This window comes from Saccoglossus kowalevskii, chromosome 11 (assembly GCF_978046115.1).
Source record: "Saccoglossus kowalevskii chromosome 11, keSacKowa6.1, whole genome shotgun sequence".
Lineage (NCBI taxonomy): Eukaryota > Metazoa > Hemichordata > Enteropneusta > Harrimaniidae > Saccoglossus > Saccoglossus kowalevskii.
The window spans coordinates 4,431,020-4,448,911 of NC_140651.1; the positions used below are offsets into that span (position 1 = coordinate 4,431,020).

A 17,892-nucleotide genomic window follows, 5' to 3' on the forward strand; every position below is an offset into this window, starting at 1 on the left:
CTTGGCAAGGAATCCCTGTCAATGTGTTAACTGATATCACGCATGGTGATATGGGAAACCCTTTGTCTGGTTTCGGAAAATGCGCTATGGCCATCACTAGTTTGCTGTGGCGGGTAAGCTGCACGGTATAGCTGCATAAACCGAAGAGCAAGACTTAGTGATTTTGCACACGAACCCTACACTGTCCGGGCACGGACTCTCATGCCCATATGAAAGTTATTCAAAAGTATTATCACAGGACTTGACACTATTAGCTATATTTCTACAACTTTCTGAAAATCTGGTTAATTTAATTATTATTCCCGGGGTTTTCGTGTCATTTCCGGCCATGTGGGAGTATTTGAATGTGATAGTAAAATTATTCCCAAAAGTGAAGAAAAACAGAAATAGTGTAGAAAGAGTGGTCACGTGAATCTCAGAACTGGTACCAGTTTCTTTCGAAGGTCTGTGCACTTTGCCGACGGCATCGTTTGTCATCAAGAGGTACAAAGAGCAGTGAGTAACAAAACTATGCGTGCCACTTCTGCAAGCGTCGATGTGTTCGGCAGCGGCAAATACTGAAGTGGCAAGGGAAATGACGCAAATGCATTGAACAACGTTTATTAATGATGGTATTATTCAAAGTCATTCGTCATTGAGGAAGGGTGACAGACCATCACCCCGATTCCGTAGTGATTTGCATTCTGTAAGTAAATAGTAATGAGACGGGCGCATTTGTTTTCATTAGGGCGAGTATTTGGCCATTTGATAGAATGCAGGCGTAAAGAAAGAATTTGTCGCAGTAGGCTGTTAGAACAATAACAGAATAATGAGCGCGAGTCAAGCGGAACAGCCACTCTTTTGTAGGCCAGGCTACTCACACTGAAAGCTTCTCTACGAGACCCCCTAACTTAGGAAAAAATAAACATTTAATGTAAACCACCGTGTTCAAACCATAAAGATCAACTATTTCTAATATTCACGGCGGATACACTCGGAATTTAAGAAGACAAGAATTTGGCGAGAGCAAGTTAGACAAGGGCCTGTAGTAACTTACGTACATTGTTCACAAACGTGTGTATAATGAACACAATCATACAACACCGGTACTAATAATATACTAATTTGTCTATCAATATTTTGTAAATAGTGTATTTTGTTTACTACTGTGGTCATCCAATTGGTGATTGTGGGTGCAAGTAGCTTTGGAAATGGCTAAGTGGCCTTCTGATTTGCATAATTTGTAATAGATGGTTGCCTTATGTACGTCAGTGAGGCGCTAATACACGGGGTTGGGTATAAAGCTATGTTCGCTAATTGCTCCTCTGTACGTCTCACAATGAAACACTATTACAAACACATCGACAGTATATTCTATTCATGTCTTGAAAGAAAGGAAAATAGTCGCGTCTATTTTCATTCTTGTGTTCCCGAAATAAAAACAGGAGTACCTACATGGTTGGCAATTTTTAAAGCATTGGCTCTATTTGGGTTGTTTGAGAGCTCTATTCTATGGAAGTCTTCATAGCTAATGAATTTGCTTATCGGACAGCCTGGTGCCTTTTTATCCCCAACAATGACTTTTTTTTCGATTGGATTTGGGTAATGACGCGGCAGGGCTGCCTTTTTTTCTACTGAGTTCAGCTAAGAATAAAATGTGCACTCACTCACATGGACAGACTTAGGTGGCCTTCGGTAGGGGAGCGCAGTACGTCGCGCTGACAAACGGCTTAGGTAACTCGTTAAAATCGTCCACTGCCGTGATGAGAAGACTTCCTGCTGGCAAGTGTGTTTAGTTATGTTTGTATATTCACAGTATAAATATAGTCTAACCAGAATCACTGTAAATGGATTGAACCGCGTACGCATAGTGTCGGCCAGCTCTGTGCGTTTTTGAGACTCTTTCACTGTTCAAAGCCTTAATTATATTAAGCTTGCATGGCGCATAATACAACTTTCTTCTATTCTCTGCAATTCAATACTTAGTTTTTGGTTAAAAGCACGAGTATTGAGGGCAAAAGAAAAGCCTCGTTTTTGTGTTCCCTTACTTTTTTTGATTTACAAGTAGTCAGTGGCATGTTAGTCAGCCCGATAGTATCATATGCCTGAGAGTGGCAGCCACAAAGGCAATAAAAGACATTTGTAGTTTTCCTATGAATGACCAGTTGCACGTAAACTAAATTGGCAGAAAATGCTATGTATTGTAGAAAGCCGTCTTTTTGTTGTCAAAATTCTATTCCGACTGGAGAAAATAAGAGAATTTAAGCAGGGGAGAGTGAACTCGGCTTAATATTATCAGCTTTCTTTCAGGGTCAAAATAATAGCGTGAAAACGGTGTCTTAATTTGACAATGCTGTGTGCAACTCGCAATTTCTAGAGCGGTGCGACCTGATTGTACCGCAATTGTTGCCACATGAGGAAATTATCAAGATTGGCCACCTTTGTCATGTGAAATACCCCAATAAAATAATAGCACTAGAGATCTATAGAATTAGGCATAAAAATAGTAAAATGTTACTGTATTTTAATATACATAGATACACTTATAATTAGGACTCTTTACATTCACGTAAAAAGATAACTCTCGAAGAAACGACTCATAAAAAATGTAGTGTTCTTCCAACAAAAATAATATATTCTCTTGTTATAGGTGTTCAGTTGTTGCTTCTAGCTAGTAGGTAGACAATTGTACCTTGCACCCCTCTTGAAATGTACAAACATGGTTCGTTCTTATTTGTCGTTACGTTTCGATTATTCCATAATAGACGAGTGAAATTTTGGAATGGGACCCATATGATATAATTAAAATGGAAAGATCTCAACGCGTTGGTGAATAGGTTGTCTATAATCCGTCTCTAATCTATTCGACTCAAAAGTTCCCAGCTGTTGGCTCCGCAATGGTTAAATTCACTTTGCTTTAGTCGGTTTTAGTGTTGACGTTTTAGGTCATTTGTGACATACGGGGGGGGGGTCTGAGTTTGACACTTATGACCGATCCAGACCAAACACAATTAGGCCGCCCAATTGTTTGCCGAATGTGCCAAAAGACAATTCGCAAACAAGTGACAATTTGTAGGTGATAATTACTTTGTTGGTCACCTGACAAAACGCCGTGTTCTATCTACAGCCTATGCAAACAAAGCACCTAGGTTTTCACTTTACTCATTCAATTTTTTTCATAGTGTTTGAATGTTTCCATCAGCTCGCTAACTAGTTTAACTGTTAACAATATTGTTCACACAGCAGTCTCATTTCCCCTATGGACCCCGTTGGCTCTGATCTCGTATTTGGACTTAGCATGTGGCAGAATCCTCTGCGAAAACTTTCTCCACGACGATAAAGTTTTTGATGACCATATCCACATACCGCTTGTGATGCCTATGACTAAAAGCATGAACATCTTAACCATGAACACTTCAATATTCGGTCTCACCTCATCATGGAGCCAAGCTTGTCTGTTCGAATGTTCGTAAAAATAACATGCTATAACGATAGTGGCAGGCACTGTATAAAGTACTGAGAACACGCCAATTTTTACCATCAGTCTTTCTAATTTATCAGTTTTTGTACCATCCTTTTGCATTATGTTTCTTATCTTGAAGAGGGAAACAAAGCCAGCAAAGAGGAACAGCGTACCGATAGCGAGATATGTAAACAAAGGCGCTAAGACAAACCCTGTCAGTGCATCTAAGTTTTGGTTGCCCACATAGCAAAGTCCCGTAAGTTCGTCGGCGTCTACAACCCGCATAACCAAGATTATAATAGTTTTGACAGCGGGGATTGCCCAGGCAGCGAGATGGAAATAACTGCTGTGCATTTCAATCGCCTCATGTCCCCATTTGAGTCCGGCCGCCAAGAACCACGTAAATGCCAAAATCACCCACCAAATGGAACTGGCCATACCGAAGAAATAAAGTAGTAGAAACACTATGGCACAGCCTGTATTTTCGAGGCCTTCCAATATGAGGAACTTCTGTACGCCATCGTCATCACAGGCGATAACTGGCTTTCCGGCGATAAGTCGGATGATGTAGGCAATACTATAAATATTATAACACATAGATAAAAATATAATTGGTCTCTCTGGATACTTAAACCTGGCTGAGTCGATTAAAAATGTTAACACAGTAATAGCGGTTGATACAAAACACAAGCCAGCCCATACAGCCATCCAAATATCGGCGAACTGTTTTTCATCTTGCATAAAGACGTGGTCCTTGTCACAAATTAAGGCACATTTCTCGGATCGTTTAACGTAGTAATAACTTTCAGGACTCCCCATATCCTCACAATTTTTACCGGGATGTAATCCAGATTCGTCTGTTTCATAGTACACGTGGTTTGAAGTTATATGTCCGACTGGTGGATTCCCCGTTGGCCCCACTCCTGGTCCTTCCATGCACATACTGTCCTGGTCATTCCGTGCTGGAAACTTGGAACAGTTGAGAGCGGCCGGCCAGGGGAAACCGAACTCGTTTAATACCGGTTCACATTGCGATTTCACAAGCTCACACATAGGTCTGCAGGCTCCGATCGGCGTAAGTACTTTCTCGTCGCACATTGGGACGTAGACCGAACAAAGAAAGAAATGAAGTTGTTCAGAACAGCCGTATTGTACCAACGGTGTAAAGGTTTGGAGCTGGAGTTCAGCGTCCTGCTGTAGTTCGTGTCCAACTAAATTGGGCATCTGTGTGATATTGTAGCCCAGATCCTTGCACATTGATATCTTGATGGGTTCACAGTGAGGCTGGTTAAGTTCCAGTTCCATGTCTAAATTCTGCGAGTAGGTAGATGGAGGCGAGTTCATTACTAATACTAGCATGTAGCACGTTAGACGTACAACGTAAACAGAGATGACCCCCATCCTTGTAGGGGTTTTGTGAACGTCAGTTGATATGTGAACTGTAGCCCTGTAACGTTGACCTGATCTCTAGTATATTAGGGGTCCACACTCACCGGTTCACCTGCCGAACAAATAGACAAACAGTTAGTAGTGGCCATGTCGTCAACTCGCTGTTAGCTCTAGCGAAACCACCACAGGCCCTGCAGCGCTGCCAATAAAATACCCCAAAGACAACCCGGTCACTTGAGCTGCATTCGATCACTTCTCTTAGCCGTCATAGTTTTGTGAGGCTTTACAAAATGGAAGTCCTCTCTAATCACCCCAGTATTTAGTTTTGTGTCATGGTTTAGCGAACCATTGGTTTGTTCAGGTACTCTTGCCCCTCCCACTCCGCCTAGTGCTTACTGTCTGACATCTCGCAGCCTGCTCCTATTGGCTAATATACCATCAAAAGACTGCATCAATTAAATTAAACTTGAGCCCCTTTCTAATCCATTCTCAACGATTAATGTGATTGTTTCTTCCTGCAAGTCTGTCATTCTGAGCATACAACATTCCTTTTTATACTTTAGCACGCTTTTAAGTCCAAGGCGGCGTCGCCAGCCACCTACATGCTAGACAGACGAAAACGGATTGTGAAACACGCGCTTGGCATCAACAGCTCATTGGTCGACATCATATTTTCATAACAACAAGCCCTTGACTAGGCACACATATTTTTCACACCTTGTTAAGTTTTGTGCGCCTAAACTCAGCGGGACGTTTGCAGTTATTCCGATCGTAAATTACAGACAAACGATCGGTAAATCACAGAGAGACTGCAGAGCGGAAACACCGTTATACCAGCGTGTGAGAAAACCCAATTACAAATGTATTGATAAAGATCGAATTTCAGCGAAACTACAAATAAACAATATTTGTACGCATCTGTTGTCAAAAATCCCCGACTCGGTCTGTCATTACACACATCAACGCTCACTCCAATATAGTTACTTAAAAATTCACGTTCTCGGTTGTTTTAATCCATTACAGAAGCTATTCCATCTCGGTTTACACTAGCCTGTCTGTAAATTATTCCAACAATGCAAAGCTTTGCTTCTCATCAAGCGAAATAGAACACTGACGATCGCTTAACGGGCACACCAAGAGCCCTGTCTAAGTTTACACTCTAGGCGTTTAGACAAGCCTGTCTCTCTTGCTATGTGAGCTGCATGCGGCGAAGGGATGTATTTTCTGTGGTAAAGATAGCCTTATCCCTACTCCCCGCCAGCCGAAACGTATTCTACACTGTCTAATTGCTCACATTGTCTTGTATTTTGTGCCAAGTTCTCGATAATCCGCCTCACCCCGTTAGTGATAACCAGATTGGATTATACCCCCCTTATATCCTCTTGGTTTCCCGCGGTTTACGTCTGGTATGAATTTTAAAATGTAGGCCCATGCATGGAGCCCTGTAGTCCATGTGTTGCTTCTTATTTATGGCGCAAATTATGCTATCTTTTAATTGTCCCTATTGTCAGGTATATGTCACGAAGACCCGCCTACTGTACAATATCACCAGACGTCACTTTCAATTTGTTGCGTTCCTCGCAAATTGCGCCACCATAGTCGAAATCAAATGGACAAACAACCGAAATTGTATTAATTCTTTGAACCATAGATTCTACAATAATGTGAGGTCTGTGTATGAATAGTTTTAATTCATTTAAATCGCAAAATTAGTTTTTACCAGTGTTAATACTAATATTAGAGTGTGTATGTTTCGATGCAGCCAGTCAGTGTAGCCCGATACTTTACTCTGGTCATGGTGGTGTGTATCTCGTGATGATGGATGGTCTGGAACTGGAAGGTGATATTACAACACCACACACTTACTGCGTGTTTTCGGTTAAACAACGTAAACAAAACTCGTGACAAATTGGGCCAAACCCCAACTGGCAAACTCTTGTGCTATCCGCCGGCTCAGCTCTGCTCTAAAATTATACTCCACTGGAAAGTTGACAAGTTGTTTCTTTGTCCGGTTATAACACCGTGTGAAATGGATACGTTCACTTAGATTTAACCAGTCGGTGGAATACTCTAACTGTAATCTACGAGTTCATTTATCTTTGCTTTTTTTGGCATGACTGTCATTCCCTTAGAAAACACAAACAAACAGCAAATCGCGGTCGAATGGGGCTTTTAGCATGCTATCATATAGTATGTATGGTGACAGAATTGATAGATAGGAATTTTGTACTCAGTGTACAGCAGTGTTTAATGAAACGTGAAGGGAAATACCAGGCTTCGCTTCACCAAAAATCTACAGTCACAAACTTTCCAAAGCAGCGTATGAAATTTCCCCAGCACTATACCAAGTTTCTTGCTAAATGCCTCTTTACTGCTTTCACAGGCCCTATTCAATTTAATTACTATTTGATAAGGTAGGCGGTAGCAGTAAGCGATCGAATTACTTGCTATGCCATTTTAAAGGTCTCGTATATCAAAAACAATCCCAGTTCAATCCACAATCAAGACTCTTTGTTCCCGGCTATGTACTAGTATTTTATGTCCAGTTGACTGTATATGGCACGATTTATACAACGTTTTGTTTATTTCATGGCCAATGTCGTAAACACGCCAGATACCGCGTTCATCGCGCATTATCAATCAATTAATGAAACCGGCACGTTCCGATCATTACGTGTTCTGTTTTAGCTAGCTGCCGATTGCGTGGCTTAACTTCGGCTGTAACACGAGTCAGACTATAGTTGTTAGCCAATAGAAGTACAAGTTGAAAAGGGCAACGAAGAATTAGCGTTTCTTGACTGCGATGATTGAGTTGGCATCAGTACTATGATTATTAAAGGTGCAGTTTGTATAAACAAGGTTTCTCGACAGGGCCACTTTGATGTGGGCGTCACGACCGAGCCACTTTGCTATGGGCGTCACGACTGGGCCACTTTGCTGTGGACCTCACGACTGGGCAACTCTAGTATGAGTGTTAAGCGCTATGATGACTTCAGTTGGAAACATGCTGTCTTATAAGTACATTTATCCTACGCTAGCCTAAAACGTAATGATATGAGAGACCTGGATAAAATGATGATTTCAATACATTGAAGTGCTAATTGAATGGGCGTTTTCTTCTGTTTCCACAGCATGGGACAATAAAGCTGAAAACAATAGGGGTACAATTAAACGGGAATGAATAAAACCAATTACCATCGAGTGAGATGTAAATAAGCTGTTAAAAGCCAACTGTTGTTCACCACAGATACCTACAAACATGTAAACATCGATCGTAACAATATGTTAGTGCGTCTTTTGCACCAACCATTGATTTACCGATACATTATAACGTAGTTCACTGGAGTATCTGTGTGGTTTACAAATCCGGGAATTGTTAGCAAAGAGAATCTTAAGACAGGAAACGAAACACACAGTCAGAAAATATAACATTCTATTAATCATTTCATTGCCGCCACGAGAATACCAATACAGCAACGTGTCATCCACATTCTCGCCTAATAGCTATCTAAGATGTAGTGATAAAATGCACACCCCATATGTCCAATTCTTCGCAGTGCTCCCTGACACATGCCCAATACTTTGAAGTGTTCCCTGTCATGAAAATGAACTATCATTTGATAGACATTCTGCCATATGTCAGGTTCTTGTGAGCACATTGACTAATTTATTTGACATGACTATTTCCATGGCTATGTTAAACTGTATATTTTATCATGATATGTCAAATTGTATTCCTGTCCTTTCAAATTTCATTTCCTGCCATCTGTCAAATTATATTACTTTTCATATGTCAGATTGTATTTTTTGCTATGATATGTCAAATATTCTTTCCGTGTAATGTCAATTTTATATGTAAAATGTACTCCTGTCATGACATGTCAAATTGTATTTCCTGTCCTATTTATGCAGTGTAGCTTGCTGTAATGTGTAGAGTTTTCCGTATTCTGTCATGACATGTCAAATTGTATTCCCTGTCATATTTATGCAGTCTGGCTTGCTGTAATGTGTCAGAGAGTTTGCCGTATTCTGTCATGACATGTCAAATTGTATTTCCTGTCATATTTATGCAGTCTGGCTTGCTGTAATGTGTCAGAGAGTTTGCCGTATTCTGCCATGACATGTCAAATTGTATTTCCTCTCATAGTTATGCAGTCTGGCTTGCTGTAATGTGTCAGAGAGTTTTCCGTATTCTGCCATGACATGTCAAATTGTATTTCCTGTCATATTTATGCAGTCTGGCTTGCTGTAATGTGTCAGAGAGTTTGCCGTATTCTGCCATGACATGTCAAATTGTATTTCCTGTCCTATTTATGCAGTCTGGCTTGCTGTAATGTGTCAGAGAGTTTTCCGTATTCTGCCATGACATGTCAAATTGTATTTTCTGTCATATTTATGCAGTGTAGCTTGCTGTAATGTGTCAGAGAGTTTTCCGTATTCTGCCATGACATGTCAAATTTGTTAGGACATACGAATGTTAGTTTGGAACTTTTTGACAATATATCCACTGATTGACTGAACTGAAATCGTCAACGTCGAAACTGTTCTATTATGTACCCACAAGGTTACATTGTCGGTCCTTGTAAACGCTTTTAATCTATGTTGCTGTAATACAATATATACTTACACCAAAACTAATAGGCCAGAAAATTAAAAAAAAAAACATTTCGCATTTATTAGAAAAGTTGATCAAGATTACGGTACAGGGTACTCCTATTTTGAAATGCCATTTATTAATACGTGTCTCAGTATTCTGATATAACCAAACTACGCCCGAGCTAACCATTTAAACGTGCTTATTATTAATTATATGAACCATGGCGGTAAAATACGTTTATAATAATAAGAAAAATGCTACTCTGACGGAAATGACGTTTTGTCCCGTCTGTAATTTCTTTAAAGAAAAATTGTAGAAATTGAAGGTGTAACCACGGTGAATTTTTTTACTTGGTTATTGCCAACAATCCGTAGCCGCGAGTCAGACAGAACAGGATTACCCTAAAGCGGTGAAATAACTATAATCATGTCGTAACTTCGCTTTTCAACTTGAATTCAATTTAAGAACCACGGTTGCATGGAAATAGAGGGTTGTAATATAATATATACAAAATTGAGGTACAGAATATCGGGCGTATGTTCATTATGACAAGCATGACATATTTGAAAAGCCAACAATATTTTTATTTTTTTTATTTTTAGGATCGCAATGAGGTCATTGATTCACGCTATCTCGCCTTTCAATATCTGATTTGCTCACGTTTAAGTTTATTTTCTTGGCTGAGTAACTATGCATATCTTGGGGTCATGAACTGTGTCAAACCTTGTATATGTGCTCAAGTTGACGGGAACAGTTAAAACCAACGTTTTATTGTACTGTAACAATATTTCACAATAAACGTAAAAAAATGGTCGTTGCGAAATTTTAATTTCTTTTTAATATTGTTGTTGAAGCAATGATAATACTATAATATTGAATCCTCTATATACACAGAGTAAAATACATTTACATCATGTTTACTTTTATCGCTCTACATCATAGTCGGTTTGTTCCACATGTTTAATCCTAAATGTTATGTTAACTGTTCACGGGAAACCGACTTGACTAGTCACCCTTTAGCTAATTTCCAGTCATTGATTTCCATGACGATCTCCATCCTTTAGTAATACTTTTTCAATCAATGTTTTTACGGTGTCTTTCTTTAAGTATATAAAATATTTCTTTTCTCAAACATATCCCATCCAACAGTGTTATTGATAAATCACATGACTATAAATCAGAACAAGCTTTCCTATAAAGCTGTTGTGAGTCAAAATACAAACACAGTGTCTTGATCGCAAAAAACACGCTATAAATATAATTTTGCATGGCGTAGATAGCATTTCCCACATCACTTGACATGTTATACATTCTAGTGCTTGCAGAAAACTTTACTTTTGAAAAGCGAGTGTTTACGTTGTAAACGAGTGGAGCTCCACGTTAGATATCCCTACCAACATCCGACAAGGCTATATTTAGCCTTAGTTGTCGTCGTCCATTGTTAGGTGTAACTCTAACCAATGTATACATGCATGATGTCATTTGTACATGCCCCTTCTCGTGATATTACTGCCAAAGCATAACTATTACAACACTAATCCCTGTCTGTTTGAATATACCTTGGGCCACAGTGTCAGACACTACAAGATACCTCTATTGGAACATAAACATACAGAACCCCCATGTTCACACATATAAACACAGCTTATTTCTATTCTACCAACCAGGCTTCATAATTTGACAGCACATCTATTCGGGAACATATGAATCCCGTTATATATAAAATATACATGTAGCACAGAGCGTTTCAACCAAAGTCATCAGACAGAACTTAGCCCATGCTGGTAGATTTGCATTGGTTGGACGATATGACGCAGATGACACCTACTTTGGGATTAATTTGTGAACACCTCAATCAATTTAAGGCTCCGCAGGCTATCACATAATAACACCTTCTGTGACAGGTAGATACGAGTTGTACGCTGGCTGATAAAACCCCGGACAGAACACGCAAGCTGTCATTAACCTGATAAGGTTTATTGCCTTGTAATAAAACACTCGGATATTAACAGTTGATGAGAAAACAATTTCCACAGGTCTCGAGGAAATGGTCGCTTCTGAGCTCATCAACAAGTGAACATCGGTTGACACATACGTATTCAAACCTATTAATTACAACGGCCTAATATTGTGCCAAATATACTAAATTACGATTATATAACTGACAACTCCGTGGTAACCATCAAATAACGCATTGTATTAATAATGAGCAAAACTTTTGTAGTAAAAAATTAACTCCGTCACTTCAATGCGACGAATAAGTCAACTTATCAACAAATCGCGACAGGAGAATGTGTCATTCTAACTACATGTATTTTTGTTTTTGGCCTCGGTTATGTGGCATTGGCCCAATCGTCTATAATTTGTTGCCATGAGCTTTGTTAGCGAGATACCGATATCTCAAAACTTATCACTATTAACCTCAAAAGAAAATTATTAAGCAAACATAGACGCGCAAGCCATTTTCAGAAATAACCATGGCAACGGTTCGAGTTGAGATAATTGTTGTTGTTGTAATAATTATTATATTTAGTTTAAAACGTTTATGCGCGTGGTATTACATGAGCCGCAATGTTATGAAATGGGTAAAGTTCTCTGGGGACAGGCGCGTGACTAGACGACGATTGACGCGGGAACACTGCCATGAATGACATCAAGGAATCGCCTTGATCGTTTACGAAGGAAAATTGTGTCCAAATTCAAAATGACCAAAAACGACTGCCACAGCCCGGATCGTGGTAATTGAGCTATTTTGTGTTGATGCTCAGCCGTGAATTTGCAATCCGTGGCGGTGAATTAAATCTTGTAAAGATAATAAACACATCTTTAATTTAATTCATATCGTTACTCGCGACGTTAGTGGCAGTAAGACGGCCATCAAGCAATATGTACCGAGCGTAATTTGAATAGGACAACAAAGAACGCGAAGTACGAAGAGCTGGTAAAGCTTCAATGGAAATGGAGGGAATTTCATGTGAATAGTGAACAAGTCTAATTGCTACACAAGAATAGGCACTGGAACACGAATTCACCGAGGACAATGAGAAACAGATGAGAAATGATTATCTCAATAATACCAGATATTATCTATATTTTCCCCTGGCTATTAAATCCAAGCTACTTTCCCTTTCCGAAACAGCACTGTATATTGCAACCACGGGTTTCGTCAGTAATTTACAGACACGTTGAGTAATTTCACAGAGACAATAAAGAACGACATTAATTCCATTTGTCTGTATGAGTGGGTACGCTTTTACCCTCCGTGAAGAGCTACTCGCTATTTCATCTGCTCGAGAATAACACCTGATCGAAATTTCGATGTGATTATCGTAGTTATGTTTAACGATGTTTTTCATGGTATTTTCCAAAAAAGGAATCTTAAAGAATTTTACAACGAAAGGCACATAAATTCACCAATGCGGAATTATATGGTGTTTCACTTAAAATCTAGTTTCTGATTAATCTTGCTCGCAGCTTACACGTTTGAATGGGGTGTTATCGGAAATACGGCTGGCTGCGGGCATAAATTGTGTAAAACTCCATCAACTAGTGTCAATTTAAGCCTTGCAACGAAAGAAAATGATGACGGGAAATTAGGTCGCAGAACACGCAATTGTGTGGATATATGCTAAGAGTATACCGCCGTTAAAAGGATAGGGGAAGTAAAAAGGACGCGTTCTGCTTCAGTGGGTCTGATTTCGACTTTTGACGAAGCTCGGCCCATCTCATTAGCGGGACATGTACAGTTTTTTAATATTCATTTCCCCGTCTGCTCGGCCACACCGATTTAACGTTACAAAAGTGAGCATTGAAGTGAAAACCCCAGCTGTTGTGTATATCAAGTCAGCCAGCCACCTTTAACGTTTACGGCAAAGTATACCTCAGTCATGCCAGTGTGTTTAATAGCGGGAAATGGTATCCAAGCGATGGAAACATGCCACCGAGCTTTTACTCCCCGGACCCCTCAGGCAGTACGACTAACATTGTGCACGGTGCGATAATGTTTTTCTTGGGTTCTGAATAAGTAAGCGAGAAAAACACAAGATATTCTGTCACCCTCAAGCTGACAGTAGAAGAATTGGATCATGATAGATAGACCGGTATACAAGCACCCAGTCTAGTAGGCAGCCACTGGCAGGCAGTTAGCCGACTCTCTTTTCTTTTGGTTTGCCCTAGTCTGACAACTCGCTTTGATATATAGATGCTGTCAACACAAGTACGCGCAATAAGCCAATAAATTACGGGGGTTACGTGTCCCGCTTCAAGCTGGTCAGATTTCTAGATCAGACTTTGAAAAAGCCCCGAGCTCGTTGAAATGCTCGCCTCTTATTAAAACAGAACGGGACGCCAAATCACCCTCGTGGCCCAGATCTGGTTGAATGGAGTTTGGACGCGTATATTTAAACTGTATGGGTGCGATAGATACAGCCGTTGGTGTGACTCGACTCGGTCGTAAAAATCCGTACGGCACGTGTTAAACTGTCGACAGCATGTACTGCTAAACCCATACACCACCAAATTTTACGCTCGTTAGAACAAACAGTAGTAGTATGAATTTACGAGGTATTATTCTTGGGACATTGATGGGTCAACTTCACCGTATTATAGGCCTTGCTAATGTCCACTCGATGCTTCATAATGTCCCGTTTATGGGCTGCGATCAACTGAGCAAATAACCCAAAGTTCCGAACAATTGTTATGACTCTAATTTGGCGAGATAAGACTACAAACTGGTGATACTGGTTATTTAAAAAATAACAACATACTTATTCATACACTACGCGCGGAATCTGAACACTCCGTTCCTGAATAAACACCATAAAACGTGATATAAATTACCAAAACGGGACCCTGTTGCTAAATTTAGATTCAAGATAAATGCCTTACCATTGGCACTGCAGCACTGCGTACGCTGGGAACATGCAGAAAACCTCTGTTGCCTTGAACCGTTCCGTGTGCTTTGATCAATCTCTTATCGCTCTCATATGTCATGCTCATTCCGGGGCCATGAGGTTAAAGGTAGCTTTTCAAATGTTAACTCAGTGTGTGTACACGTATTGGTCGGAACTGTTGGTAGTTTGCATAGGGCATACCGAATCGCTCTGTGTTTTGAAAATAATTAGTAGACGACGCATATGGATTCTGTGTTCACATGCAAACCCCCCATTTGCTTTTTACTGCCTAGTTTGCCCGCTATGTTCCGGGCTATGTTTAGCGGAGCGTGTCGATTGCATATCACGGCGAACACGATTTACAATCGGACTACTAAGGAAGCGGACATGCGTGACAATAGCGAGGCTTTATTTAAGGGTTAAATAGTGTAATGAAATTAAAACAAACTGTATAACAGTTAGGTTATAGACAATCACATTTAAATCGTTCCAGTCATATCGGAAAAAGAACGGCACATTATTAAATAACTTCAGTTGTTTATCATTCCTGAGTAACTTGGAAAACTGTCCTATTGTCCCATCCTGTCCTGTACAAAGATTTTTCTTCAGCTCTTTAGCGCTGAATTAATACAATAGTGGCGGCTCAGTTATACGGGGTGCATACTAGATCACTCACGCCATGTGAGAGGATTAATGCAGCTCCCAGCGAGTTCTGTGCGGGAGATGTATGGTAGTATACACTTCCAAAACGCAAGACGCGACGTCACATCCGAAGAATTTAAATAAAGCAGTCGAATACAGCAAGTAGCAGCAGATACAGACAAGATGTTCATATAAGCTATTGTATGAGTCGATAGTTGGATTTGTATTATTCATTCCCAACATGAAATCGACAATGGAAATAAATGATAAAATCACTTTGTCGCGTTTTACAGAAGTGACAGACGGCATGGTACGTGCATCGGAATTTAATTACCCTGAGTCGACAGGCCTATCTCCCGTTCCCAATTATACGTAGTGTGTATACGCCGTATTTTCACTGGTTTGTCCCCCCTGTTATATAATGCAATGTTCCACTAAGATCTTAGAGCCAATAACGATGAAATATGCAATGCAGCTCAAAGTTGGTTTGTTGAAATACATTGCCATGGAAACGTGATCGATTTGGTATTGCTGTTGACAAGAAACGCGATTTGATCACGTACATGATTGTATTTTGTGACTAGCTATCGGTGTGACGATATGTTTCTATTCTGAAAGTGGGATTAACTCAAGATCTACGCGTTGATCAGTGACGTTTCTATTTCAATACACGACGCAGGCAGATGACTTGTAAATTAACTCTCTTCCCGCTAAAATCTGCAAATACGAACCATATATTTTTTTGGAAATTGAACTTTTTTTTTATAACATTTGCATGTTGGTGAGTACTTTATTCCCGTGCGTGCCTACAAATGCTAGTCTCCATATACGTAAGCAATCTGATTAAAATAACATTTGGTTTTTCATTTTTTAAATATTTATTCATTCATTTATTTATTCATATATTAATATATATATTATTTTAATTTATTAATCATTCGCTGGTAGTTTTTAAAAGTTTTAGTGATAGATGTACATATTAAAAGCAAAACAAGATAATAAAAAATATACTACAAATAAAACATAATATATGAAGCAAAAATACAAAATACACGCCATGCATATACTAGTAGTAATACACGTGTTCTTAATCAAAGTGTGTTGAAACAACTTATACGTTTTTGATAAATAATACAATTTCATATTGCAATAAAGATTTTGTATAATTATATATATATATGTATATATATATATATATATTAATCTTGGTATATTCTTATCATGATGACGTCAGAGTGGGTGAGGATGGAATTTCGGAAGTCAATAGAACCAAGCAAGACAAATCATTTAGCCAGGCGTGTATGTATTGAGTGATAATTCTATAACACATACTGAGTATGTTATTAATAATGAACACATACGCACAGAGACAATTTTAGGAAATGTGACTGTAGAATAGAAGTCAGTCGTGGAGGTGAATTCATCCAGTAAAATAATGTGTGAATTCAAATATGTGCCAAATCTTTGACAAGTGTTTTTTCCAGGTCCTTGAGTCAGAGTTATTTAAATTTGTGTACTGTAAAATGACTAGTTTTCACTGGGTTTAAATTTTGCTGATTTACCATTTCAGGCATATTTAGGGGGTTTTAACTTCACGGTTTTATCATTTAGATAATGTGTTCTATGCTAAATTTTACATATTCACTGGGTTTTAATTTAGCGCATTTTCCAGTCAGCAAAATAAGCAAATTTGAAACCCAGTGAATAATTAATCCTTTTACAGTATATTCATAAGGTATATAGGTGCGCATTTTATGTGTTTACAAAGATTCAAATTCCTGAACCAAGTACAGCACATATCGGGGCTGGATCGCTTCTCGACATAAACATACTAAGTATGTAACCCCCCCATACAAATTACGTATTGAATATTAAATTTAATTTTGGCGATATGGACCGGAGCCATTATGATACAGACAATCACACAATGATAACAAAGGTGGCGTTAGTGGTCATTTTATGTCTAGTTGATAACATTTTCACGTATTAATCTTTATTGCTTTGGTTTATATATAATAGTGGAAGTATTTATACATTTCTAGAAAGTCATCGTGTCGGCCGCATGGGTCGACTATAATTCGTTATTCGCATGTATCCTAATAGTGTTACAAATTTAATTTAGTTAGTTTCCAACTGAAAATAATGTACATATGCTCAGTAGCGCAACATTTGAATTCACTTCGAACATCCTCGACACAATACAAGTAAATATTACCCCACTATGAGACCTGTGCTCTATTTATCCTGTGCCCTTAAGTTATATTCTAAATATATAAATTAAAAAGAAGAACAATAACGATTGAAGTCAGTTTAGTACAACTGCAAAATCAATATTTAATTACTTTATACTGATTTTACTTTTAAGGTGCCTTAGATATTAAAAGTTTGTGAAAAAGAGAGCGAAGTGAAAGCATAAAGTAGCGTGTTATTAATTACACCCTGTGAATGTCATATCCAAATCAATATCTGATTATGGAGTGTCGCGTTGTGGCCATTAGACATATTATTGTGTCACATAGAAAGTATTCGAAATTAATACAGAAAAGGTTAGAATTATTAAAACTCGCGTGTCCGAGATGAGAGACTTCCATTTACGAGATGTGCCTGTATTTTATATATAAATAAAGAGCCCAAACTGCTTTTTTGATATCAAATTTAGTAACACATGATGGTATATCATATGACGTAGTCTATATTTATGATGATAACAAACAAAACAGTTGACACAGTTATTGTCTGGGTCCACCATGAATTCATTTTCCATATGTTGTATGCATATATATAGCATGAACTTCTCAACACTGTATGTACAATATGTGTGCTCATTTGGTACTGTAAATGTCACTTTGCTTGTGTTGCTTGGATGCGATAATAGACAAAATACGCAGCTTATAGGATTTGGAAGCTTTTTTGGGGATTGAGAATATCCA

At 38.9% G+C, this 17,892-nt stretch overlaps 1 protein-coding gene across 1 annotated transcript; it reads right to left on the reverse strand.

Annotated features, from left to right (window-relative positions):
* Positions 1–2,470: 2,470 nt before the first annotated feature.
* LOC100375157 (frizzled-4) lies at positions 2,471–14,411 on the reverse strand. Its single transcript, XM_002730449.4, has 2 exons — positions 14,316–14,411; positions 2,471–4,943 (listed from the first exon to the last, which is right to left on the reverse strand). Exon 2 carries the CDS (start codon positions 4,841–4,843, stop codon positions 3,215–3,217), a length of 1,629 nt encoding a protein of 542 aa, XP_002730495.1. The 5' UTR covers positions 4,844–4,943; positions 14,316–14,411; the 3' UTR covers positions 2,471–3,214.
* Positions 14,412–17,892: the final 3,481 nt, after the last annotated feature.

Coding starts and splice junctions, on each gene's coding strand:
- LOC100375157 (XM_002730449.4), bottom strand. CDS start 4,843: ATGGGGGTCATCTCTGTTTACGTTGTACGTCTAACGTGCTACATGCTA.